The sequence below is a fragment of the Garra rufa genome, chromosome 8 (assembly GCF_049309525.1).
Source record: "Garra rufa chromosome 8, GarRuf1.0, whole genome shotgun sequence".
In the NCBI taxonomy this organism is placed as follows: Eukaryota; Metazoa; Chordata; class Actinopteri; order Cypriniformes; family Cyprinidae; genus Garra; species Garra rufa.
The window spans coordinates 33442903-33469001 of record NC_133368.1 but is presented as its reverse complement, the minus strand read 5'-3'; the positions used below and the strand labels follow the sequence as shown (position 1 = coordinate 33469001).

General features: G+C 36.9%; 1 protein-coding gene across 1 annotated transcript in view; it reads left to right on the top strand.

The window, feature by feature from the left end:
• Positions 1-26099, top strand: part of clasp1a (cytoplasmic linker associated protein 1a) — a 136195-nt gene that overhangs the window by 4280 nt on the left and 105816 nt on the right. The window contains exons 2-9 of the mRNA XM_073845836.1: positions 1869-1972; positions 2306-2397; positions 2652-2727; positions 4396-4493; positions 7507-7577; positions 22660-22803; positions 25765-25838; positions 25918-26010. Of these exons, the coding sequence (XP_073701937.1) occupies positions 1869-1972; positions 2306-2397; positions 2652-2727; positions 4396-4493; positions 7507-7577; positions 22660-22803; positions 25765-25838; positions 25918-26010 (752 nt within the window). The remainder of the gene's footprint in view (positions 1-1868; positions 1973-2305; positions 2398-2651; positions 2728-4395; positions 4494-7506; positions 7578-22659; positions 22804-25764; positions 25839-25917; positions 26011-26099) is intronic.

Sequence of the window (26099 nt, the reverse complement as noted above, 5' to 3'; positions counted from 1 at the left end):
AGCAGGAGGGTAAAACAATTTTTATTTTATTTTACACACTGCACACAGCAACAACTTTTAATAAAGCGACCAAAACTGCCTGCCTGACTGCAAAACTGACAGACAAACTTATTTAGGTTTAAATAAAAAGACAGAACGCGTCTTTTAGTTCTAAAAACGCAAGGCGCACAGCACTGCCTTTTTTGCTAAGCAACGACCAAAACAGCTGTCCTGTCAGTCAAATCAAAGGATTATAGCGCGAACGCTCTAAACTCTAGTTTTTTGCTGTTAATTAAACTGTCATATTAGCAGAAACCCTAAATAATACAGCCCCTGGTTTCCCATGATAGACACCAAAGGTTTCTCCTCTATTTCTTGCAGTCTCCGGACTTTTTAAGCGACGGTAAACTTTCGAAGACCCGAAAGATTGGACAATGGGAAAGAACGCGAATAACGTTGGGCGTTTTTCCGCTCAGAGTTGATATTTTTTTTCAACTTCAGGCGCTCAGAGCGCTCCTGCAAAAACGCGAGGCGCCGGGGACGCATTAACGGAGCGCAGAACGCTCACTGCCAACAGAAAACCATTCAAAAGAGGCGCCTCCAACGGCAAAAACGCGTTCGGTGTGATCGCCGCCTAATCCCTGCCGTCCTCATCTCATCATGGATCAGGGCAAGTGAAAATTAAATCTGTCACAGGGGTGGTTGGATTTGTTCACAAACACGTTAAAAATATTTATTGAACGCTTCTTTCTTTTCACTTTTGTTTTTACTGCATTATCATAATCTAAGGCTGTTTATAACTTAATATGTCCGTACAAAATCTAGTAGTTCTGTGTGCAGTTAGACATTGAGCACCCCTATATTGCCAAAATGGTGTGATGCTCGTTTCACCCGCGAAGATTCGACTGTGAGATCGGTGGTCGAATCAGGCTCTGCATATCGATGCATCGAATCTTCGACTATTCGGGGACAGCCCTAGTTATTATATATATTTTAACCTCAAACGCTCTTGTTCTGCCTGAACTCTGTTTTTGTCTCGTTCAAGACAGTTAGGGTATGTTAAATCTCCCATCTCAAAATCATCCTACATTTCTGTTTTACCTTTTTTGTTAAAGTTTTTTATGATCTTTGCATGTACACTGGGTCGGTATTTCTGCAGCGATGTAGGATGATTTTGGAATGATTTTGTTAAGGGAGAAAATAAGATGGGAGTTCTTCGACATACCCTATTTGTCTTGAACTGGAAAAAAATGGTTCAGGCAGAGCAAGACAAGACGAGTGTTTGAGGATTAAAAAGTATATAAATTGTATTAAAGATAAAGACCATTGTTCCTCAGCTGGGATCGTTTACAACCACATTTGGGATTGTTTGAATCTGCAATTAAACTGCATTTTGGAAGTTCAAACTCGGGGCACCATAGAAGTCCACTATAAGGTAATGTTTTCCTATAAAAACATTATTTCTTTACGACTAAAGAAAGAAAGACATGCACATCTTGGATGACAAGGGGTGAGTACGTTATCTGTAAATGTTTGTTCTGGAAGTGAACTTCTCCTTTAAATGAATGTATGAGGTTTGAGTTGGCTGACAGTGTTGCTTTAAGTGCTGAAACTGTCAGCATACACTGAAAAGCTCTGAGAAGTTGTTTCTTAAAAGTCACCTGCTTTAAAGCATCACTGCTGCAGTCATCAAACAAATTCACTGCATTCATCAATGAATTTCAAGGCCATCACTGTCAGGCTTCAGATTGTCTGCTGTGAGAAATGTTCCTGTTAAAACATAATCTGAAGGTCTTAATTTATTTGAAGCTTCCAACTAGTTGACTAATCAGTAATGAAAATAGTGTTGCGCATCCCTAATATCTAATCTTTGTTCTCTCCATTTTCAGTTTTACCCAGCTTGATAGATCGGTTAGGCGATGCCAAAGATCAAGTCAGAGACCAAGATCAAACCCTGCTGCTGAAGATCATGGAGCAGTCAGCTAGTCCTCAGGTAATATTTGTGTTTATTTAGGCTAAATGTTAATTCCAGGATGTTCCATTTATTCTAAAGCTAACACCGCAGTCCTCTTGTGTGTACACAGGACAAACATCTTTGTATTTTGTCTGTGTGTTAAAATATCACGACAGCCTAAACAATATTTATAATGTACGATCTAAACAACCTGCTTCAGAAGCACCCTTGTGAGATGCCTTTGTGGTGTTTTCATTTAGTTAATAAATTGAACTCTGCTTCGTGAAGAGGCTGATGGGAGGTCTTATAATGAGATTAGCTGGCATTTAATTGTATTAGATTGAAAGTATTGCATTTGGATTTGCTTCACAGTACATATGGGACCGAATGTTGGGGGGTTTCAAGCACAAAAACAACCGGACCAGAGAAGGAGTCTGTCTTTGTCTCATCTCAACTCTGAACACGTAAGTCCCATTGTCCTCTTAGTCTGGATATTGTAGCTTTCATTCCACATAAACACAATCTTGACGTTTGTGTTTAAAATTTTCACTTGTAGTTGAATTTCTCTGCTGAATAGAGATGCTAAGCTATTAAAATGAAAATGAAGCAGCACATTCTTTGAGGAGGATCACCCAATAAAGCTGAACTTGGCAAGATACCTCAACCCCCATGATGCACTAATGCTGCCCTCCCTGTTGCTATCGCTTCTGTTTTTCAGATACGGTGCCCAAGGCTTAACCCTGAGCAAAATTGTACCACATATATGTAATCTACTTGGAGACCCTACAAGTCAGGTATGTGCATTTGTCGGAATCAAGACATTCAAGAATTAAACTCTGATCTGCATGACATGGCTTTTTTACAGAACAATGGACGAAGGTAGCAACATTACACAAAGCTATAGTGACCTCTGGTGGTGGAGTTGGTGGAAAAATGACAGCGTGCATTTGTTTTTATTAGATGAATATAGATTTTACAATATGAATGATTGTTAACAGATACAGCATTTCAAATGGTAACATAAACTAAAAAAATAAGTAGTGATGTCTTTGCTTTTTGTGCCTTGCAAAAGTATTCATGCCCCTTTATTTTTTTCATGTTTTGTTATGTTGCTGCCTTATGTTAAACTGTTTTAAATAACTTTTTTTCCATCAATCTACACTCCGTGCACCATAATGACTAAGCAAAAACAGAATTGTCGCAACTTCATAAATGTATTAAAAAATAAAAAACTGAAGTAAGTACATTGCACCTTAGTTGAAGCACCTTTACAGCCTCTTTTTGGGTATGATGCAACAAGATTTGCACATCAGCATTTGGTAATTATCTGCCATTTTTCGCCTCACCTCTTCACCTCTCAAGCTCTGTCAGCTTGCATGTGGGCTGGCAGACATTTTCAGGTTTCTCCAGAAATTTTTGAGTGGCTGTGGCTAGTTGTGACATTCACAGAGTTGTCTATAAACCACTCTTGCTGTATGTCTAGGTTCATTGTCCTGTTGGAAGGTGATCTTTCTGCCCAGTCTGAGGTTCTGAATGCTCTGGACTGGGTTTTCAATAAGGCTATCTCAGTATTTTGGTGCATTGAGCTTTTCTTCCATTCTGACAAATCCCTCAGTCACTGTCAGTAAAAAAAACAGCCCCACAGCATGAGACTGCTATCAGCACACTTTACTTTTGTGATGGTACTCTGCAGGTGATGAGCAGTGCCTGGTTTCCTTCAAACATGATGCTTGGAATTGAGGTTCATCAGACCAAAAAAACTTTGTTTCTCACAGTCTGAGAGTTATTTAGGTGCTGTGCCTCAAATTCCAAGTGTGTCTTCATGAGTTTTCACTGAGGATTGAGTATCGCCACACCACCATAAAGCTCAGATCGGTGAAATATTGCAGTGCAGTTTGTCCTTCTGTAAGTTCCTCCCATCTGCATGTATGATTATAGAGCTCAACTAGAGTGACCATTAGGTTCTTGGTCACCACTCTAACCAAGGTCCTTTTCCATCAATTGATCAGTTTGGCCAGGAGGCCAGCTCTAGGATAAGTCATAGTTGTTTCAGACTTCTTCCATTAAGGGTAATAGGGACTACACACTTCTGTGAACCTTCAATGCAGCAGATTTTTTTCTGAACTCATCCTCAAATGTGTGGCTTGATGCAGTCCTTTCTCTGAGCTCTACAGGCAGTTAATTTTTTTGGGGCTTGGTTTTTGCTCTTACATGCATTTTCCCTCCCAGATAAGGGTATGAATACTTATGCAATGTAATCATTTTTCTTTGTCAAGTTTCTTATTTTAATAAATAAATTAAAATCAGTTTTGTGCTTTGCCATTATGGTGTATGGACATAACCAAATGTGAAAAAAAATGAAAAGTATAAATAATTTTGCAAGGCACTGTCCATATTGCATGTTAAAGCTACCATGAGTGAAATGGGTGAAATTATGAAACTGTTGTTGATTACCTGCACAGGTTCGGGATGCGGCCATGAACTGCCTTGTGGAAATATACAGACATGTTGGAGAGAAGGTTAGGATTGACCTTAGCAAAAAAGGACTGCCGCAATCAAGGTAAGCTCTTCTTGTTTTCCTAATTTTGTACCAATTCACAGACAGTGCATCAGCTTTACATCTAAAAATTTACATCAGATGGATTTCTGTCTAATTTTTGAGACATTTGCAGCATCTGTTCATTTACTTCTATCAGGCATTGATAAATCTACACAGATGTTTTTTCCCCATTAGTAAGAGTTCTAAACAGAGTGAAAACATTTATGAACCAATCTCTAAGTACTGTAATAGTTCTTATTCCCTTAAGGGGCTAAAGTGGCTATTCATACAGGTCATTAGGTCTTAATGTCCCTCCAGACCCAGAATCAGGCTCTGCCCTCTAACTTGAGACTAATATGCTCTTAGCGGCTAACATTACAGGCTCATAATAAACTGCCTATGTAATTAAGCTTAAACCTTTTGATATGGTGGTTTAGCATTCATAAAAGTGTGGCATTCATAGCGCCAGTCTAAGATGTTTGAGTCTGCAAAGAAAGTGTCTAACCATGATACAGCACAGCAAGAGTTGACTAAAGTTGAACGCATGGAGAGGAGGAAGGCATTTGCTTGTGGTCTGAATTTGGTTGTAACATCTGTTAGGTGTCCCTCCCACTTGAAATCTGTGCATGTCTCCAGGGACCATGCAGGCATCTGTTTCTCTGATCTTCTCAGTGGTTATAGTTTTAAGACTTTTGAGGGCAGGCTCAATTGGAACATGCCTGGGGGAAACAGTTTGCTGTGATTTCGGACACAGCGTCCAACAAGTTTGTGAACACCGAGGCTCAAGTATTTGTACTGCAACTCTAGTATTTTTGAGTTAATTCAACATATATCATTTGGGTCATAGAAAAATATTTTAAGCTAATGCCAATTCATTTCCACTTCCGAGCTGCGCTCATTATATTTGATTTATTAGATTAATATCATTTCCGTGCTGCCTTCTCACAGTTGGCTTCATGTGCATCTGTGTCCAAATTCTTTGGGACTAGACCAAATCCTGTTACTAAAAATGATAACCACACAATTAAAATGGCCCTTAGAGGCATCTGTCAAAGAATCAAACCCCACATTTAGCGTGCAAAACAAAGTTTTAATTTTCCAAATGTTCGTTATTCATTTTGAGCCTTAAAGGGTTAGGATTCTTTCATTAATTACTCATGTCGTTCCAAACCCGTAAGACCGTCGTTTACCTTCAGAACACAAATGAAGATATTTTTGATGAAATACGAGAGCTTTCTCACCCTCCATAGACAGCAACACAGCTAAAATGTTCCCAGGTCCAGAAAACGCAGCAAGGACATCGATAAAATAGTCAGGGGTTCAACCATAATTTTCCGAAGCTATGAGAATACTTTTTGTGTGCGAAGAAAACAAAATTAACGACTTCTTTTAACAAATCTTCTCCTCTCATCCCCTCTGCTGTGGGCAATTTAGTGATGTCCTTGCTACATTTCTATACCTGGGAACATTTCAGTTGTGTTGCTGTCTATGCAGGGTCAGAGAGCACTCAGATTTAATTAAGAATATCTTAATTTGTGTTCTGAAGATGATTGACGATTTTTCATTTTTGGGTGAGTTTTTCAGACTGAATGGATGTATCTGCAAAATTCAAATCTTCTCAGCTTAATATAGAGGCACACAGTTTGCATGGATGAAGTGAATAGAGGATGAAATCTCTTTTGAACATTATAGTGCGTAAGGGTTTAGCAGGCAGCATTTCCCTTCTCTTAAACTGGAGAAAAGGCATCCAATCTCATTTGCAATTCAAAATTCTGTGGTGGGACATTTGGTACAGCAGAAATGATGAACTTGTAGGATTAAATGTTTGCATTTGTCAGCAGGGATGCCCTCATTTAAAATGAAATCCCAGCATGATTGTTGGAAACAACATCCTCTTAAACATTAATATCACAAGGCTTTACTCACTTGTCCTACTAAGAATTTAATGACTGCGCCAGTTAGAGCTTTGAACGTTAACATCATCACAATATTCACAGTGTTGCTTTTTAAAATCAGTATCATACATGCAACTTTTGAGTGTTCAGCCTTGTTTATAACCTAAAATGATTCTTTGCCACACTGTAAGGCTGAGAAATGTGGCAGCCCGTCCAGTTTTAGCGTGGCAGAATCCCCTCACAGGGAGCCGAGAACATGACGATGAATCGGCTTTGATGCGCAGGGCTCTGATGATCTGCCTCTGACTCGCACAGACAATCTTTTGAGAGCGATGTGAAGGATGAGGGATTCTCAGAGGGTTTTACAGGAAGAAAACATCCTCAGCTTGTGAATACACAGTGGGAGGAGTTTCAGGGACATTTTCCTTTGATCCACTTACTATTACTTACGGTCTATTACAAAACTATCTCTTTGACCTTTAAACAAGATGTTTTTTTGCAACTGTAACTTTAAGACCTGTAAATGACCTCTCTTATGATTGGCTAACCTCACAAAGATTACACTTACTTCTGGACTTGCCGGTTTGCTTTGGGGTCAAATATAGTTGGTGCAGAACTTGCATTGCACTGACACGATCACAAAAGCATCCATGCTGAAATGTGACACGTTACATCACAGTCTCGCTCAGCCAGACTTATGCTAACGGCAAAAAGTCTGGTCCTCATTGTAACTTGTTCTGGCCTTGAACCACACATTTAGACTGCGTAACTGACAACTGAGTACTGGCAACTGAGTACTTCACTGTCTGTTGTGTCCATAGTTTATGAGTTAGGTCATTAATGTCATCATGTCCAGCTGATAGTCTTAAGTCTTTGTTAAATAACAGTGTAGTAAAAGTCAGGTGCTGTCTTAGGATGAAGGGAGTGACCAAATGAAAGGCATTTCCATTTTATAGACATTTCACCCTGCTTGCTGAGCGGCTTTGTTGTTAGATTTGCAACACCTGTTTCTGAGGATTGTTTTGTGTACACTGAGGGTCACATTTCCAGGAGTTACTGTTCTGAAGGTCTGATTATTGTTTTTCTGTAACTGAGCAATATTTAACCTTTTAAAAGCTTTTTTCTTGTTTTTCTTACAGGTTGAATGTAATTTTCAGCAGATTTGATGAAGTCCAAAGATCTGGGAACATGATCCCCTCCTCAGGTTCAGGTAGGAACTTTATATTTAGAAATTCTAAGAATTCAAATTCCAAACAGACTTTTAACTTGGATGTCATAGCTTGGATGTTTGCTCTGGCTGTTCCAAAACTGCCTACATCATCCTAACCTCATAAGTGACCAATTGCAACACTATATAGACACCATGTTGTATTATTATTATTATTATTTTTTTTTTTTTTGAATTAGACTGAACTGCTATTTTAATTTATGCTTCTGGGGATTGAGGAATTATTTATAATCAACATTCTCTTGCATCCTCCACTATAGTGCTGGGCGATATGACGATATATATCGTGGGGACGATAGAAAAGTGTCTATCGTCCTATTTCTCTTCTATCGTTTCTATCGTCTCTAACCTAATTTTATCAATTACTAAAGAAAATATTGTATTAAATAGGCTATGACAAATGTATGATAGTGTCTTGTTGCTGTGCAATGCATACTCTACCCTATAAGTGATAATCAAGAATAAAACGAACTTTTTGACAAAGAAACTCCGTCTTGTGCGACGTGACGCTTTACGTTGTTGCGACATGCTTTAACTCGTGAGTGCCTAAAGATGGAGACGCAAGAGGTTGAAGATGAATGCCCGGATCGAGTCGCAACAAACTGAAACTGCTACGCAGGCAGCAGACAAGAAGTACTTTTACCGACACGTGGGGATACGTCAGTGATTTTGTTGCATTTTGGCTTCAAGAGCTCCGACACGGACCAGAAGACAGTCATGTGCAAACTCTTCCAAAAGACTGTTTCCGCGCCCGACGCTTCACACATACTTCGTCTGCAGTGCGTATGCGTTGCGTATTTTTTTCCGCACCCATGTTAACGGATCAGATCGTTCACACTGCACGCGGTTGCTGTCCGGTAGTGCGTTCCAGAAGCGGTGCGTTTGCAGCAGTGGAGCGATCCTTTCGGCACAGAGTCTGTTTTTGCTGCGCTGCATGCGCTGAATTAAAGTGACAGCGCATTGTTCGCTGTAAAAATGACCATGGATTGACACGGAAATGTACCATAAATGCAGTCTACTGTGCTTCACAGTCAACACGTGGCTTTTTGGCTAGGTTTAAAATAGTGCAGTTTTAAATAAACAAGGCAACATAATAGATGCACTTGTCCAGGTAGAAAAGTTCTTTAAAATATGGTTTTTAATAAAGATTTAATACGAAAGAAAGGCACAGAGAGCCGACTGCTTGTCTGTGGTAAGTTTTAATTTAAAATATTTGTGATAGCCCAATTTCAATATGAAAAGGAAGCTATAGCCTACATATGCTGGGTTTAAATGTGTTGCAACTTGCTTGACCAATCTAATAAACAAATCTAGAAGTCAAGTGCATTAAATAATAGCCTACGTTGTTTATAATACGTTGAGTTTAAACGTGAATATGTCTAGTATTATTGTATTAGTGTACTGTGATAAAAGAGTATCCCAATGCTGAAAAAGCACGTTTGGATTTGAAATTAAAATAACGGATAAATGGTGTGTTTGTGGTAAACACCCGCGGATCAGGAACGGACTGCAAACGCGTTCTGTGTGGAAGCAAAACGAGTCCGTGCTGCCTCTGCACCGCATACGTAACGCACACGGACTGCATACGCACTGCAGACGGAGTATGTGTGAAACAGGCGTGATACTTTATTTTGGTTTGCAAACTTTGCACTACAAGGTTGAAAAATGTTTTGTTTATTTTTTTATAATTGAGTGCTTTTCTGCTCAGAAACTTGAAATGGCTGTGCACTTTATTTGATAATACTATTTAACTATGATGTGGATAAAAAATGTGAAGGCTACTGTAGCTCTACCTCCACCACATCTGTTGTCATTTGATACATTTATATTGCTGCACTAAAATGTATTTTTCTTATTTGTGACAGTTCAGTTAAATGTCACTTCAAATAACGAATAAAAATAAAGTTGCAAAAAAATTATGCAATGATATTTTTGTCAAACTTTTCAGAGAATAACTGAAAACGTACTTTATTTTGGTATATCGTGATATATATCGTTATCGTGATATAAAATAATCCATATCGTGATACATGATTTTTCCATATCGCCCAGCACTACTCCACTATGCATGGATTTTATTCACTGAGCTTATCATGGTGCATTATGGGATTGCCTTATTTGTGAAGGATATATATGATGCTACTTTAGTCCAAAAGAAGGTATCAGAAGGATGCCTGTAATGCCTTAAAATGCTGTCTACAGGCAACCCAATTGACTCTTCACAAACAGGTTGATTGACAGGTGATCTGACCAATCATAATGCCGAATCTGCCATTTTCTCTGACAAACAAAGTAGACAGAAGAGTAGATTAACTTCGCTGGACTTAAACTTGAAAAATTGTGTGTATTGACGTCTTTCCATGGTTGAAATAAAGTACGTTCTGATGTTTTCATGTTTTTTTTATGCTTTAAGTAAAGAAGAAAAGACAATCAGTTCACGTGTCAGTTGTTCTGATAGGGCAATACAGTAATCTGTTAGGACACATTAAAGAATATGGTATTTATTGTTTACATTTTTTTTTTTTTTAAATGACACATTTTAAAGCTGAAACGTTGTTTCATACCAGATGTAACCTGCTCTGTCTTGTCTGTCAGCGTGTTGTCAGTTTCCTCTTTGTTCCACAATGTATTTCTCACTGCATGAGAATATGATGTGTAGTATGAGAGCGGCAATGTTTGTAGGACATAGCAACAGTAACTAAGGGGGGCGGGTCTTTGCGAAGGGTCAGTTGGTTTTGGAACTATTTTCTCTTCGAATCTTATAATGATGTTCTAAGGCAGGGATTCCCAGACTGTTTTTGTCAGTTAAACCCTTTTGTTTTTGTTCTAAACACTGACTTGAAGTGTTCCCTGAAGTTAATGTGTTAATAATTTAACAACACATTTGCATGTTTACAGTTTTCTGATGTCAGTTAATGGCATGAATATAAACAAATAAAATATTTAATCTTTTTTTCAAATGATTAAAAATACTTTTTTTTAAGATGGTTTATTTTAATTTTACATTTTTATGATTTAAATAATCATTATTTTTTTAATTAACTCATTAATCTCAGTTTGACAAACCCTGTCTTAGGGTATTTGTTTGTTACTTGAAGCTTCACAACAGAAAAAACAGACAATATGGTCAATAATACCCAGACAAATTATATATAATGTACTATATTATTGGAATATTACAAGTAGGGCTGTCATGATTCTTCCATTCAATTCGAATACTCAATTTTAAAAAATCCTCGACTGCAATTTACTTGTGTCGAGTAACCAGCAAAATATCAGAAGTGGTGGATTTCACAGATGAGAATCCACAAAACGCATTATTAGACCATTTTCCAAGGTTGCATGATATATCAAACCATTTAAAAATCATAATAAAGACCAATGCTATTGTGAATTCGCAAACGCTGTAATTCAATTAAATATACGCGATGCAGATTTAATATATGCACTTTAATTATTTACATGCGTGTCAGATCAGCTCCGTTCACAGTAAATGCTGCTCCACACAAACAGTTATCATTTACATGTGTTGGAGCGTCTCAAATTCCATCTCAGCATATTACTGTGAATTTGGGTTTATTATAACGATCATCTGGGAAGGCAGCATGCACAATTTCATCAGATTTGTAAGGTAAATCATTTCTAAAACTATGCAAACACAGGAGAATACATCATTATCTTTCTCAATAGGCTAACTGTTCATCACGATTTCAAAATAAAAGCTTAAACCCTCGCTAGTTTACACATTTTGATGTCCACATATTTAAGAAATTACAGTGGCTGTAGCTTTTCTGTCGTTAAGAAATTGCCAAATATCGAAGATTAATTGGACATTTGAATTAAATGTTGTTTAGTTATTAAAATAAGATGATTATGTAAGTGTAAACATAATCATCTATTACCATCGTTGCTGCCTTCTGCAGTCATTTGTTATAATGTGTAATGTACTTTAGCTCTATTGTTTATAATACATGATGTATTTTAACTGTTTAGTTCAATAAAACCATATGATTACTTACTTTTTATACTTTATTTTAACTAATTATTATTGCCTCATTGCTATTATATATGTATTTTAAGTAATTTTAAAGTCTATTGTTCACCTGGGTCTATTTTAATTTAATATTTATTATTTAATTTAATATTTTAACAATTTATTTTAATTACTCGATTATTCATTTGCTAAAATAATCGTTAGTGACAGCCCTATTTACAAGTACTGTTTAATCATGACTGTATTGACCTGGTCATGTACAATCAGGCTTTTGATCATAACAGATTTATGGCATGTCAGATCCAGATCTATATTAAATATTAGAGACTATGAAACATGTTTGTTTCAAATACAGAATTAGGAAGGTCTGAGTCCCCATCTCCTCCACCCCCTCCTCCTGTTCTCCCCCACGGCCCTCTGCACATTATATTGGAGGATTTGGACTCGTTTTGCATTTCAGTGGGTGGTTGAAAACAGCATCTGTGGCATAAGGATTTTGTCACTTTACTGAAAATGAAATGTCTGTTTATTTGGGTGATCGTCTCTTGGACTCTTAGTTTTCTTTGCAAATCTGGTTGATCTGTCAAGTGAAATCAGGCAGAGGTAATGTATGGAGATAAGCGTGAATTTATCACCAGTTTTATGGTAAAGATCAGCTTTAGGATTACTACTGAAAGAGAGGGAGAGAGTGAGCAATACTCCTTATGTTGTATGCCGCAGCATAAATTCACTTTGAGTGTTTGTCTGACTTCAGATTCAAAGGGACTCACTTTGTCATCCTTTTCTGAATTTTGATTCATTAATGCTTTAGCGTCATGCTGATTTTGAAATTAAAAAGCTTTGATGTGATCCTTAGTTCATGCTGCTCTATATAAAATAATCGGTCATGAACCTTGTTGGAGCTGTGAGAGTTTTACAAATGATATCCCATTTTGTTGGTGATTTAGTCTAGAGTTAGAGCTAGTAAATTATATATAAACAATTATTTGTCATCTTCTTGTAGATGCAGCACTTGCAGCACAACTTCTGTTTAATAACTGCTGTCTCTGCACAAATATTAATAGCATTATATAACAGGAAATGTCATTCATTTGCACTTGCACTGATATTTTGTGTAAATCTGTTGTGTGAGGGCCAGAGTATCCGGAGACTCTTTCCTGTGGCAAGGAAAAGTTGTCTTACTTACTTGGTTTAAGAAAGATGATTCAAGTCCTGTGAACATAAACTGAAAAAATACTAAGGGTGAGCAAAGTAAAGGACAGGCAAACGATCCCAGATCCATTGTTTGTACATTACATTCAGTCTTTACAGGGGAAATGCTTTCTGTGTCCTTTATTTAAAAGAGTTGGGTGGCTTTTGTCTTTGGTGAAGTCACAAGACCACAGCAGCAGGAAGGGAAAGGGAGGGAGAGGCGGAGACCCGAGAGCGAGACTGTAAAAAAAGCTGGAGCTTTGTTGTATTTGCAGTCTCTGTGTGATTTGAAGAGACGCTTGCTCTATGACAACCGGAGAAGGTAAGGATTGGAATGGAATGGCGTCTTTAATGTCAGGGACGAATAAAAGAAGTGCTGGGCACTAGCAGCCTTAAACCTCCAGCTGCTGTTCTGCCAAGGGGACAGCATGTTTATCTGTGTTTTCGTGTTTACAGATGATAACGCGTATGAGATTTAAATATTCATGTTTTTGCTTCACCCGTTTTTAGCTGGTTTTCAAAGCATTTTGACATGGAAACGCAGTGTACCCATTGATAGATGTTGCTGTTTTGGAAAAATGAAACATCTAATCTTTCAGATTGTGATGGATTCAGATCTGTATAAACTAGATTTGTGACATTTATCGAACACTCAAGACATCTCACACCTGAATTGGTGTTATTTGGTTTAATGCGTTTCTGCAGTCTGTTTCAGTTTGTCACGTTGCATTGCATTGACTAAATATAACTGCGTTATGGATCTGAATTTGCTCAGTGACTTACTTTGTGCTATTATGTGTTTTTCGACATTAACCTATAAATCAGATGCATGTCTATGATTGTTGCATCGTTTCTTGCTATTTTTTTTTTTTATCATCTCACAGCATGAGCATCACATTTTTATCTACAACATTAGCCTAAAACATTGCTCAAATGTGACCCTGGACCATAAAACCAGTTGTAAGTAGGTAAACACAGGTATATTTGTAGCAATAGCCAGCAATACATTGTATAGGTCAATATTATTGATTTTTCTTTTATGCCAAAAATCATTAGGATATTAAGTAAAGATCATGTTCCATGAAGATATTTTGTAAATTTTCTACTGTAAATATGTGACACTGGACCACAATTCCAGTCTTAAGTAGAATAGATATACAGTATATTAGTAGCAATAGCCAAAAATACATTGTATGGGTCAAAATTATTGATTTTTCTTTTATGTGAAACATCATTAGGATATTAAGTAAAGATCATGTTCCTTAAAGGTATTTTGTTTTCCTACTGTGAATATATCAAAACTTAATTTTTGATTTGTAATATGCATTGCTAAGAAGTTCATTCGGACAAATTTAAAGGTGATTTCCTCAATATTTTGATTTTTTTGCACCCTCAGATTCCAGGTTTTCAAATATTTCAAATATCGTTTTATCCCAACAAACCATACATCAATGGAAAGCTTATTTATTCGGCTTTCAGATGATGCATAAATCTCCATTTAAAAAAAATTGACCCTTATGATTGGCTTTGTGGTCCAGGGTCACATATATCAAAACTTAATTTTTGATTAGTAATATGCATTGCTAAGAACTTCATATGGACAACTTTAAAGACGATTTTCTCAATATTTTAGATTTTCAAAATGTTGTATCCCGTCCTATCCTATCCTATCCTATCCTATCCTATCCTTTCCTAATAAACCATATATCAATGGAAAGCTTATTTTTAATCAGCTTTCAGATGATGTCTAAACTCCAAAAAAAAAAAAAATCTATATCAATTCCAAAGAATTAACTTTTATGACTTGTTTTATGGCCCAGGGTCACAAATATCACTTATTTTATTTGCCTTTGTGACATTAGCCAAAAATAAAGCCATTGAAGATGAAGTTATTACATTGTTAATGAAAACATTTTTATTTTTGCCTTTGGAATAAGACCAGGAATCTGTATGACTGATTTTATGTTTACTTTAAATAAAGTGAATCCACCAATGCCAAGTGACAGCATGTTTCCTTTCCATTTTGAATCCTTAGTGATACAGAACAATGACTCGCGTTCTGTTAGGAGTCACATGCCTTAGTAGAGATGTAGAGTAGAGGTGATTGAGATTTTACACTACCAGTTCATCATTTTTATATACAGTATACTGAAATTGGATCTGGCAGTGCAGTTTGAGAGTGAGATTAATGGATTGGGGCGTTTGTGTGTGTGCATGTGTGTGAGTTCATGTCCTACAGCACTGTTATGTAAACATGTCACTTGGGTCCTAAGCTTTTTTTGTGCTGACATGCTCAAAGTCATTCTGACATGTTATGCTGTGTCATCGTGTTGGTCCAATCAGCAGCTAAAGAAAGTTGTCATTGAGTGGCAGTGAATAAGGTGAACGCTGATTTTTGACAGTTTTTTTTCACAGGTGTGTAAGCATCCCGTGTTCCTGTGGTAAACAAATTACATTGTTTCTAGATTAAAACATAGTTTGTCTTTAGTCACATGTGAAAAATATGATTTAGGAGCTGCGGCTGGGGAGCTGGGGAAGCGCTTCGTTCGAAGTTGGCAGGTCATGCAGAAAAGATTATGTCCTCCTTCCCCTCCCCAGATGAAATGACACATCTCTCAAACTCAAAACTTCAGTTGGAAGAAGATTAAGGCCCGTTCCAGGGGTTTGTCCTCTTGAAAGGACATTACTCACTTCTGAGAGCAGCAGGAGTAAATAAATATCAATGTCTTCACACTGCCCTGATGAGTAAATCCATATTTTGCAGTCAGGTTTAGCTCTGTGAAGAATTATTATTGAAAGTGGCTGATTTACTATATTGGTTCCTTTGGGAAACATTGAGAAATTTGTTAATTGTACAGATATACACTACCGGATTTTTTATGTTTTTTAAAGAAGTCTTTTCTGCTTTCCAAGCCTGCAATTATTTGATCCAAAGTACAGCAAAAACAGTAAAAATTTGAAATAGTTTTACTATACTTTATATGAATATATTTTAAAATGTAATTTATTCCTGTGATTTTAAAGCTTTTTTAAATAAAAGTATTAATTTCTATAATTTATTTCCCCCCCAAAAAATATGTATATACTGACTCCAAGCTTTTTAATGGTATAGTGTATAATGTTACAAAAGCTTTTTATTTCAGATAAATGGTGATCTTTGGATCTTTCTATTCATCAAAGAATCCTGAAAAAAATGTACTCAACTGTTTTAAATAATGATGATGATAATAATAATAATAATAATAATAATAATAATAATAAATGTTTCTTGAACAGCAAATCAGCATATTAGAATGATTTCTGAAAGATCATGTGACACTAAAGACTAGAGTACTGATGCTGAAAATTGAACTTTGATCACAGGAATAAAATACATTTTAAAATATATTCAAATAGAAAACAGTTATTTTAAATAGTAATAATATTTAAAAAGTTTAGTGTTTTTTGCTATACTTTGGATCAAATAAATGCAGCCTTGGCGAACAGACGAGACCTGTAATAAAATGTAAGGTCCCACTTTACATTAGGTGGCCTTAACTACTATGTACTTACATTTAAATTAATCATTTGGTACAATGTACTTATTGTGTACATGTTTTTACATTATACTTATCTTTTTTTAAAAACCTATATGTAATTACATTTGTAATTAATTTCTGTAATTACCACTGTTGACCCATCCCTTACACCCTAACCCATCCTTAAAGGGATAGTTCACCCAAAAATGAAAATTTGATGTTTATCTGCTTACCCCCAATGCATCCAAGATGTAGGTGACTTTGTTTCCTCAGAAAAACACAAACGAAGATTTTTAATGAAAACCGGTGCAGTCTGCCAGCCTTATCATGGACGTGGATGGGCACCAAACCTTTAAAAGTAAACAAAAACATGCACAGACAAATCCAAATTACACCCTGCGACTCGTGACGATACATTGATGTCCTAAGACACGAAACGATCGGTTTTTGTGAGAAACTGAACAGTATTTATATCATTTTTTACCTTTGATACACAGCCACGTCCATCTGTCCTGAGCACGAGTTTGGCATCAGTCACGTCACATGTACGCGCTCTGGCGTAGTATACGCAAACGCCGGAAGCGATCTGTCGCATGAATACGACACTCATTGTTTCCACACTGCACAAAGATTGTGGGTTTAGCGGCTATTCAAAATGGTAATTACTTGCGCGTATCCTGATTGTTTAAACCGATTTTAAAGCTAAAAGATTACGTTTGCTTACGTTACTCATCCGGGACTTTTAACTAATTTCCCCTTACGGCGTTTGCGTATTCTACGCCAGAAGCGCGTGCACATGTGACGTGACTGATGCCAAACTCGTGCTCATGACAGATGGACGTGGCTGTGTATCAAAGGTAAAAAATTATATGCATTGGGGGTAAGCAGATTAACATCAAATTTTCATTTTTGGGTGAACTATCCCTTTAAACCTACCCATACCACCAAACTTGTCCCTAACCTTACCCATATCCCACCTTAATAGAAGCAAAAGTGTTTTGCAATGCAATATGGCCACATTAAGTACATTGTACTTATTTTTTGATGTAAGTACACAATAGTTAAGGCCACCTAATATAAAGTGTGACCAAATGTAAAATCTTACTGTTCAAAAACTTTTGACTGGTAGTGTATAGTGTTACCTACAAATAGTGTTGTTATATTAGATGATGTACACCCAAATATTTAAATTCTGTTGTTTGCTTACCCTCATGTTATTACAAACCTGCATGACATACTTTAATTTATCATAGAAGTTTAGCAGAATGCCAAGCGGACTGAATGTTCTTCATACGCCATCAGAGAGAAGTCTGGAAGTTCAAGTTATGACATTTTAACTAAATATTACGAGCTCAGTTTTTTTTTTTTTTTTTTGCAGCACATGCATGGATTAAGCTTTCACAATAAGATCAATAAGATCTAAGGGTAAAGAAAGTAGGGAGAATTTCCATTTCATTACGATTTAAAACTTCAGCAAGTGAACGAAAGCTGGTAAGGTATGACTAGGTCTTTCCTATTATTTCATTTGACAGGTTGCCACTTTGATCTTCAAGTGCCTTTCAGGCAGTATAAAACAGAAAAAATGTCCAATTCAGATTAGCCATTTCTGCTCCAAGGGAGACGTTCCTATTCAATTGAATAAGAGCTTGCTGTTAGATTGATTTGCACAGCAGTTTTATGATGAACCATTTGATTTTCTAGGCCAATTAAGTGAGTTACAGAGCATGTTGTTGAGCCAGTGGTGGCCTGCTTCTGTTGGATCTCAATCAGAGGAAATTGTTATCAAGTGATGTGAAACACTGAACTCGCTGCTTGAGCTCCAGCTAAATATGATAGTTTGTTATCAAAGGATTGTGAATGATGCCTTTGTGCCATTTTTTGACTGTCAGTAGCTATCTGCCCAGTGCCCACATGCTGGCTTATAAAAGATGTCTTTTATGGGCATATTGCCGCTGTCTACGGGTGTTACACACATACAGATGTTCTGTTGTCCCTACCACCCACCAGTGATATTGGGCTGTATTTTTCAGCAGTCAGCATACCTCTCAGCAGACATTCCAGCGAGAATAGACCGCGCATGCATTCCTTTGCCTACATTGGCTCTCTCTGAAAACATATCTCAGCTAAATGATGAGAAATAACCTCAAACATGCTTATTTACTTTTGCATTGATTTGATCTGTTGCACCCTTAGCCATCAACCATACGGTTGAATTTAAAATGACGTTTTGAATCATCAAAATATTTTGACAGTATTATAGGGGATGGCATATAAAACATCCTGCGTAATAGTTAAATAGGAGCACAAAAACAAAGACCATCCTGTGGAGAGACTTTATTTGGACATCTATCACAAGGTAACATGATACATGGATATGTTGTAGACAGTGCAGGTTTTCTGAGTTTGGCGTTCTTAGGGAGTCAGAGTGAGACCTGAGCCGGCATCTTGCATACATTTTTGGAATTGCTTGGCATAACCTTAAATCATCTTATTTATCCCAGTAATGCTCAGGACTGTGAATGTCTCTTGTTTTGAATGCATATCCTTAGAGGAATGTTCTGGTCAGTTTTAAGTATGTTGTGCTATCGATAACCACAAACAACGTTTTTGAATTGCTTAGTTTCAACATATGTAAGTGCTTTAGCAAAAATATAAGCTGCACATTTTTGGTTTAAAAGGATAGTTCACCCAAAAATGAAATTTTATGTTTATCTGCTTACCCCCAGGGCATCCAAGATGTAGGTGATTTTGTTTCTTCAGTAGAACACAAACAAAGATTTTTAACTCAAACCCTTGCGTCTGTCAGTATAATGGCAGTCAATGGGACCCACAGCTTTAAAAATCAATAAAACATACACAGACGAGACCGCCCATTGCAGATTTTAAAGGACTAAATCATATGGACTTGAGGGAACCTCTGTTGGTGTTTATGCTTATAATACAGTACCATTTGCGGGCGGGGTGGGGGGCTGATGGGAGAGTAACCTGTACTATAAAAGATGACTGTATAAGAAGAATGTAAGAGTTGTATGTGATGCCTCTGGTGATCTGTTTGTTCCGTTTTGTTAAAACGAATAAAAAAAAAATAAAGTTTGAGAGAAAACATACACAGACGAAACCGAATTAAACCCTGCGGCTCCATTGAGATCAAAACAATCGTTCTGTGCAAAGAAACTGAACAGTATTTATATAATTTTTTAGGTCTGATCCACCGCAATGTCCAACTGTCCTGAGCGCGTTCACAACAGCCGGCACGTGACAAAAAGCAAACAACCATAACTTCAGTCGATCAGGCTCAAAAGTTGGGAGTCTGTGAAAATTCAACACTCAACTGAGTTTTTGCAAGCAAACGTAATCTTTTAGTTTTTAATCGGTTGCAACACTCAGGATAAGCACAAGTAATTACCATTTTGAGTAGCCGCGGTATGCACAATCTCTCTGCGTGAACAATGAGTGACATATACGGGCGATAGATCGCTTCTGCGTATGAGTCTACTATGCCAAAGCACGTTGACGTATCACGCGCTGCCTGTTGTGAATTTGCTCAGGACAGTTGGACATTGCGGTAGATCAGAGTTCATGATTCATAGTCATGTGATGCATATTGTACCAATAGATATCTGTTTATTCTGAAATTGTGCCTGTTATGTGGTACTTTCATGCTGTTGCTAAAGATATGTTACTTTGTACACTCTTCGTATTACAGTCCTTCTAAGATGACAGGGAGTTTACTCGCAATTGCTGTCCTACGGCAAAACATGAGGGCAGTTGCGTTATAGATCAAACCTATAATGGTGAGTGAGTGCGACATGGACGTGTCAGTGAATGATGAGATATTTTTGTAAATAAAATGATCCTGCCAGCAGAACTGCATGAAAACTTATGTCAGTTCTGTCTGTATCATCTCAGTGAGCTTTCATGAGGTTTTACACATGCGCAGCAAGGCGAGGATAACGTTTTCCGACACTTCAGTGTGGATGAGAAACCTTTGCTAGTGTGGATGGAGAGTGTTTTAAAATGAAAAACTGTTTTCAAATGTATCCGGATTAATGTAGACGTAGCCTTAAACTGACTTTCTTTTGTCTCTTTATAGTCACAGTGCAACATATTTGTAGTACTGCAGGTGATATTTTGATATTTAGTCTACTTGAAACAAAAAGATCAATTGAAATATTTCTTCCTTGCTCTGACTGCCTTGATTTGCTTTGACTGGATTGTTTGCAGTGTGCTCTGTAGGCTTGTCAGGATTATTACATAATCGCCTCATCATGATTATTTGATTTAATCGTTGTGCACATGAATTCCCAATCACATATTGCCAGCCAAGGATGTGAACACTAGTAATGTCATAACATGTGCATTTTAATATTCTTTTTAAATTAGCACATAATTCCATACTATACACTACGGGGAGTCTCTTCTACTAACCAAGCCTGCATTTATTTTATCCAAAGTACAGCAAAAACAGTACATTTTTAAAATACTATTACTATTTAAAATAACTGTTTTCTATTAATATAGTTTAAAATGTAATTTATTCCTCTGATCAAAGCTACATTTTCAGCATCAGTACTCCAGTCTTCAGTGTCACATGATCCTTCTGATTTGCTGTTCAAGAAACATTTTTTATTATCAATATTTAAAACAGTTGAGTACAAGTTGAGATGAGGTTTTTTTTCAGGATTCTTGGATTTTTTTCAAATATCAGCATTTATCTAAAATATAATTTTAAGGAAAGAAATGATAGAAATGAATACTTTTAAGTATGCTTTGAATTGAATTGAAACTTTTTTTTTCATCAAAGAAGCCTGAATAAATTCTACTTGGCTGTTTTCAACATCATAAATGTTGTTTGAGCAGCAAATCAGAATATTATAATGATTTCTGAAGGATAATGTGATTGTAGTAATGATGCTAAAAATTCAGATTTGAAATCACAGAAATAAATTACATTTTAAAATATATTCAAATGGAAAACAGTTATTTTAAATGGTAAAAATATTTCAAAATTGTACTGTTTTTGCTGTACTTCGGATCAAATAAATGCAGGCTTGGTAAGCATAAGAGACTTTTTTTTGCATATATACAGAATTTAGAATACTTTTTCATTCTAATGGTTACAACAATATCAAGCATTTTAATAACATTTCAAAGTTCAGTGTGAATAAATGACTCATTAATCATGTGTATAAGCTGTATGAGTTCATAGCCTTATGGGTGTTGACGTATAGTGCAGACGCGCCTCTGGTGACCCGAGTTCTATTCCTGACTCGAGGTCCTTTGACGATCCCTTTCCCTTCTCTCCACCCCGTGCTTTCCTGTCTGATGTCTAAACTGTCTCTTTCAATCAGGGCATGAAATGACCAAAAATATAATAAAAATGTGCATAAGTTTGTTGTAAGATTCTTCACAATTATCTGTATGACATTCAGTTGTAGGACAGCACTAGTGCTCTGCAAAAATCAGGCAGCAGAATAGATTCATCCTTTAGCTCCTTCCTGTTCAGAAAGATTGGTGTGCCACCCCTTCCTCTCAGACTGCTGGAATTTGTGTACGTCCGCTCATTTTTGATTACTTCCAGAGTCACTCACAGTAGATTGTTCTATGACTTTCCTCATATATGCATTTTGAGCTATAGCTTGTTTAAGATATCGTTCCAGAATGGTTTTTGCAATGATTGAACGCTAAAAAAGTCTTTGGTTTGGATTTGTAGTATTAAAGGAACACTCCACTTTTTTTGGAAATAGGCTCATTCTCCAACTCCCCCCGATTGCAATAGGATTCAATGATCTATGCTAAGCTATGCTGAAAGTGATATCGCCAGAACAGGAGAACGGCTGAATGGATTTCAAAACGGTAAAACTCAACTTTTTAACTCGGGGGGGAGTTGGAGAATGAACCTATTTCCAAAAAAAGTGGAGTGTTCCTTTAAGAAAATCCTTGGTCTTCATTTCATATTTTACCATAGAATGGGGAATTGTTATAATTAAAACATGCAGGTTGGCATGATGTTATGACCATCAAAGTGCCAAATTAGTGGTTAATGTTGGTTAAAATTATGGAAATGTTGATCCACAGAGATATTGGGAAAAGTAAATGTAATCCTTTCCTTGTGTGCTCAGGAAGTGAGTGTTTCCTGTGGTTTTCCTCGTTTACTCTTCCAGATAAGAAAAATCAGCTTGACAATTGTGTTACCATCTAATACATTTGTGTTACCATCCAAACACGGCCTAAGAAACATCCGATTGGGAATACAGTGACTCCTTAATTCAAAAAACGAATAATTCAGACAACCCCCAAGACTGACAGTACAGAGAAAATATTTGAAACATTGATCAAGGTTGCTTGTGTTCCCTTACAGATAAGAACTTTGATGACGAAGACTCTGTGGATGGGGGCAGGTCCTCCTCCTCTTCCTCTTCTAAGGGCTTCTCCAACAGCAGGAGAGGGGGCAGCATGGGCTCAATGAGACGACCCAGTTCTGCTTCTGGATCCAGGGCTCCAGGTAAGACCACAGCTGCTGCAGCTCAGCCCCAAAATACCACTAAGAAACTAAAGTCAGATCACTCATCAGAGTAAACACTATAGTATAGACATTCACAGACACTGCACATAAACATGATGAACAAAGAGAAATGTAAGTGTTCACAGACAGATTATCTATTGAAAAGCTTGTAGCTTAAAAAAAAGCAGAAGAGACATTGAGAAATGAGTGGAGATAAATAAGGATTCTGTGGGCAGGGTAAGAGGCATATTGCAGATTTCTACATTATATAACAGTCTTTGATGAATTAAACTGTGATTTTCATGTGGTTTGTGCGATGGATTTAAGATTGTGTGTGTGTGTACCTGGTATTCATCACGTTGTGGGGACCAAATGTCCACACAAGGATAGGAATACCAGTAGATTTTGACCTTGTGGGGACATTTCTCAGGTCCCCATGAGGAAACAGGCTTATAAATCATGCACAATGAGTTTTTTTGAGGAAGTAAAAGTATGCACAATCTCCTGTGAGGGCTAGGTTTAGGTGTAGGGTAGGTGTAGGGCGATAGAAAGTACGGTTTGTACAGTATAAAAACCATTACACCTATGGAATGTCCCCATAAAACATGTAAACCCAACGTGTGTGTGTGCGCGTGTGTGTGTGTGTGTGTGCGCGCGTGTGTGTGTGTGTGTGTGTGTGTGTGTGTGTGTGCGCGTGTGTGTGTGTGTGCGCGTGTGTGTGTGTGCGTGTGCGCGCGTGTGTGTGTGTGTGTGTGTGAGAGAGATAGTAATTTTTTTCTAAATAAATTAATACCTTTTTCTATTATAAATAAATCTATTATTTTTACTTTTTATTCATTAAACAATCCTAAAAATATAAAAAATGCATTTGCTAATTGTAAGTACTGTTTCTTGAGCACCATATCAGCATATTAGACTGATTTCTGAATGGTCGTGTGACACTGAAGACTGAAGTAATAGCTGCTGAAAATTCAGCATTTTAAAATGCATGAAATAGTTTTTAATGTTTATTAAATAAGTATTTTCTGTTCACCAAGCCTGTATTTATTTAATCAAAGTACAGCAAAAACAGTAACAATTTGAAATATTTAACTATTTAATGTTTCTTTGATGAATAGAAAGTTCAGAAGAACAGCATTTATCTGAAATGGAAATCTTTTGTAACATTTATAAATGTGTTTATCATCACTTTTGTTCAATTTAAAGCATCCTTGCTAAATAAAATTATTAATTTCTATAGGATTTTTATTTCAGATAAATGCTGATCTTTGGATGTTTCTATTCATCAAATAATCCTGAAAAAATGTACTCAGCTGTTTCAAATACTGTCATCTGATACTGAAGACTGGAGTAATGATGCTCAAAGTTTAGCTTTGATCACAAGAAATAAATTGCATTTAAAAATATTTCAAATTCAAATAGAAAGCAGTTATTTTAAATAGTAAAAATATTTCACAATTTTACTGATTTTACCATATTTTGGATCAAATAAATGCAGGCTTGGTGAGCAGAAGAGACTTTTTAAAAAACATTAAGAATCTTACTGTTCAAAAACTTTTGACTTGTAGTGTACTTAAAGGAGTAGTCCACTTTCAGAACAACAATTTACAGATAATTTACTCACCCCCCTGTCATCTAAGATATTTATGTCTTTTTTTCTTCAGTCGTCAAGAAATTGTTTTTTGAGATAAACATTTCTGGAAATTTCTCCATATAATGGACTTAAATGTTGCCCCGATTTTTGAACCTTCAAAATGCCATTTAAATGCAGCTTCAAATGGCTGTAAACAATCCGAGCCAATGAAGAAGGGTCTTGTCTACCGAAACGTTCAGTCATTTTCTTAGAAAAATATATTTTTACATACCTTTTAAGCACTGAAACTCGTCCAGCACTAGGGCTTGTAGTGCGCGTTCCCGACTTTACGTACTGCGTCCACCGTGCTCTGCAACGCAGCGAATGCTTGAAGCAGTCCCATCACCTGACTCGCCGATTGTTTGTAACAGTGGAACAGATGTGGTCCAGTCGTGACAGCACTGAGATTCCTGCTCCGCTGAAAATGGCTGGCATTTTCCACACTTGCACCATCATCTTGTCTCTTTTGAACGCGGTCTGCCCGAGGCTTGTGTCGCCGCCGCGGCTGTCGCAGTTTTCTCTCTCTGACAGAGTTCATCGTCTGTGTATTCCGGCTCAAAAAGGTAGGAAACGGTGAAAAACTCCATCTCATGTGCTCCTCCAGCTTCAAAGTCGTCCGACATCGTTGTACTTTATGTTGTACCTTGTTGCTAAAGAGTATTTGATTGCGTTGCACTTCTCTCTTCTCAAGTTCGCTTTGTAAACACTGGGTCTGTAGTTTCGCATACGTACGTCATGTGTGACCTTTCGACGTGAGTACGTAAAGTCGGGAACACGCACTACAAGCCCTAGTGCTAGACGAGTTTCAGTGCTTAAAAGGTATATAACAATATATTTTTCTAAGAAAATGACCGAACGTTTCGGTAGACAAGACCCTTCTTCGTCGGCTGGGATTGTTTACAGCCATTTGAAGCTGCATTTAAACTGCGTTTAAACGGCATTTTGAAGATTCAAAAATCGGGGCACCATTTAAGTCCATTATATGGAGAAATTTCCAGAAATGTTTATCTCAAAAAACATAATTTCTTGACGACTGAAGAAAAAAAGACATAAACATCTTGGATGACTGGGGGTGAGTAAATTATCTGTAAATTGTTGTTCTGAAAGTGAACTACTCCTTTAATTGAGAAATACTAAAAGACTACATGCCATTGTTATTATAATAATAAGTACTAATATTAATATATGATTATTTGAATAAATGATCTGCTAAAATTTTCAGTAGATTTGTTAAAAACTAATTACTTAGTATCTAAATCGTAATTTGTCATTTCACCAGTTTGGCACTGAATATTAAATCTGAAAATGTTGTAATTGTGATTCCTTAGGTAAAGATGTCAGTGCAGGAGCTGTGGATGAAGAGGATTTTATCAAGGCTTTTGAAGATGTACCTGCAGTGCAGGTAATGCATCTTAAATTAAAATGCTCATGCTGTTTATCAAATGTGAAATGCAAGAAATAAATATGCTGTTCGTTTTCAGATATATTCCAGTAAGGAGTTGGAGGACTCCTTAAATAAGATCCGTGAAGTTCTGTCAGATGACAAGCAAGACTGGGAACACCGTGTCACTGCTGTAAGTTATTCCTGATCTGTTTCACTGCTACCTTAGTCGACAATATGCACACTCCAGCTTTAAGTATGTGTTTAGCAAGGCAACCTTGA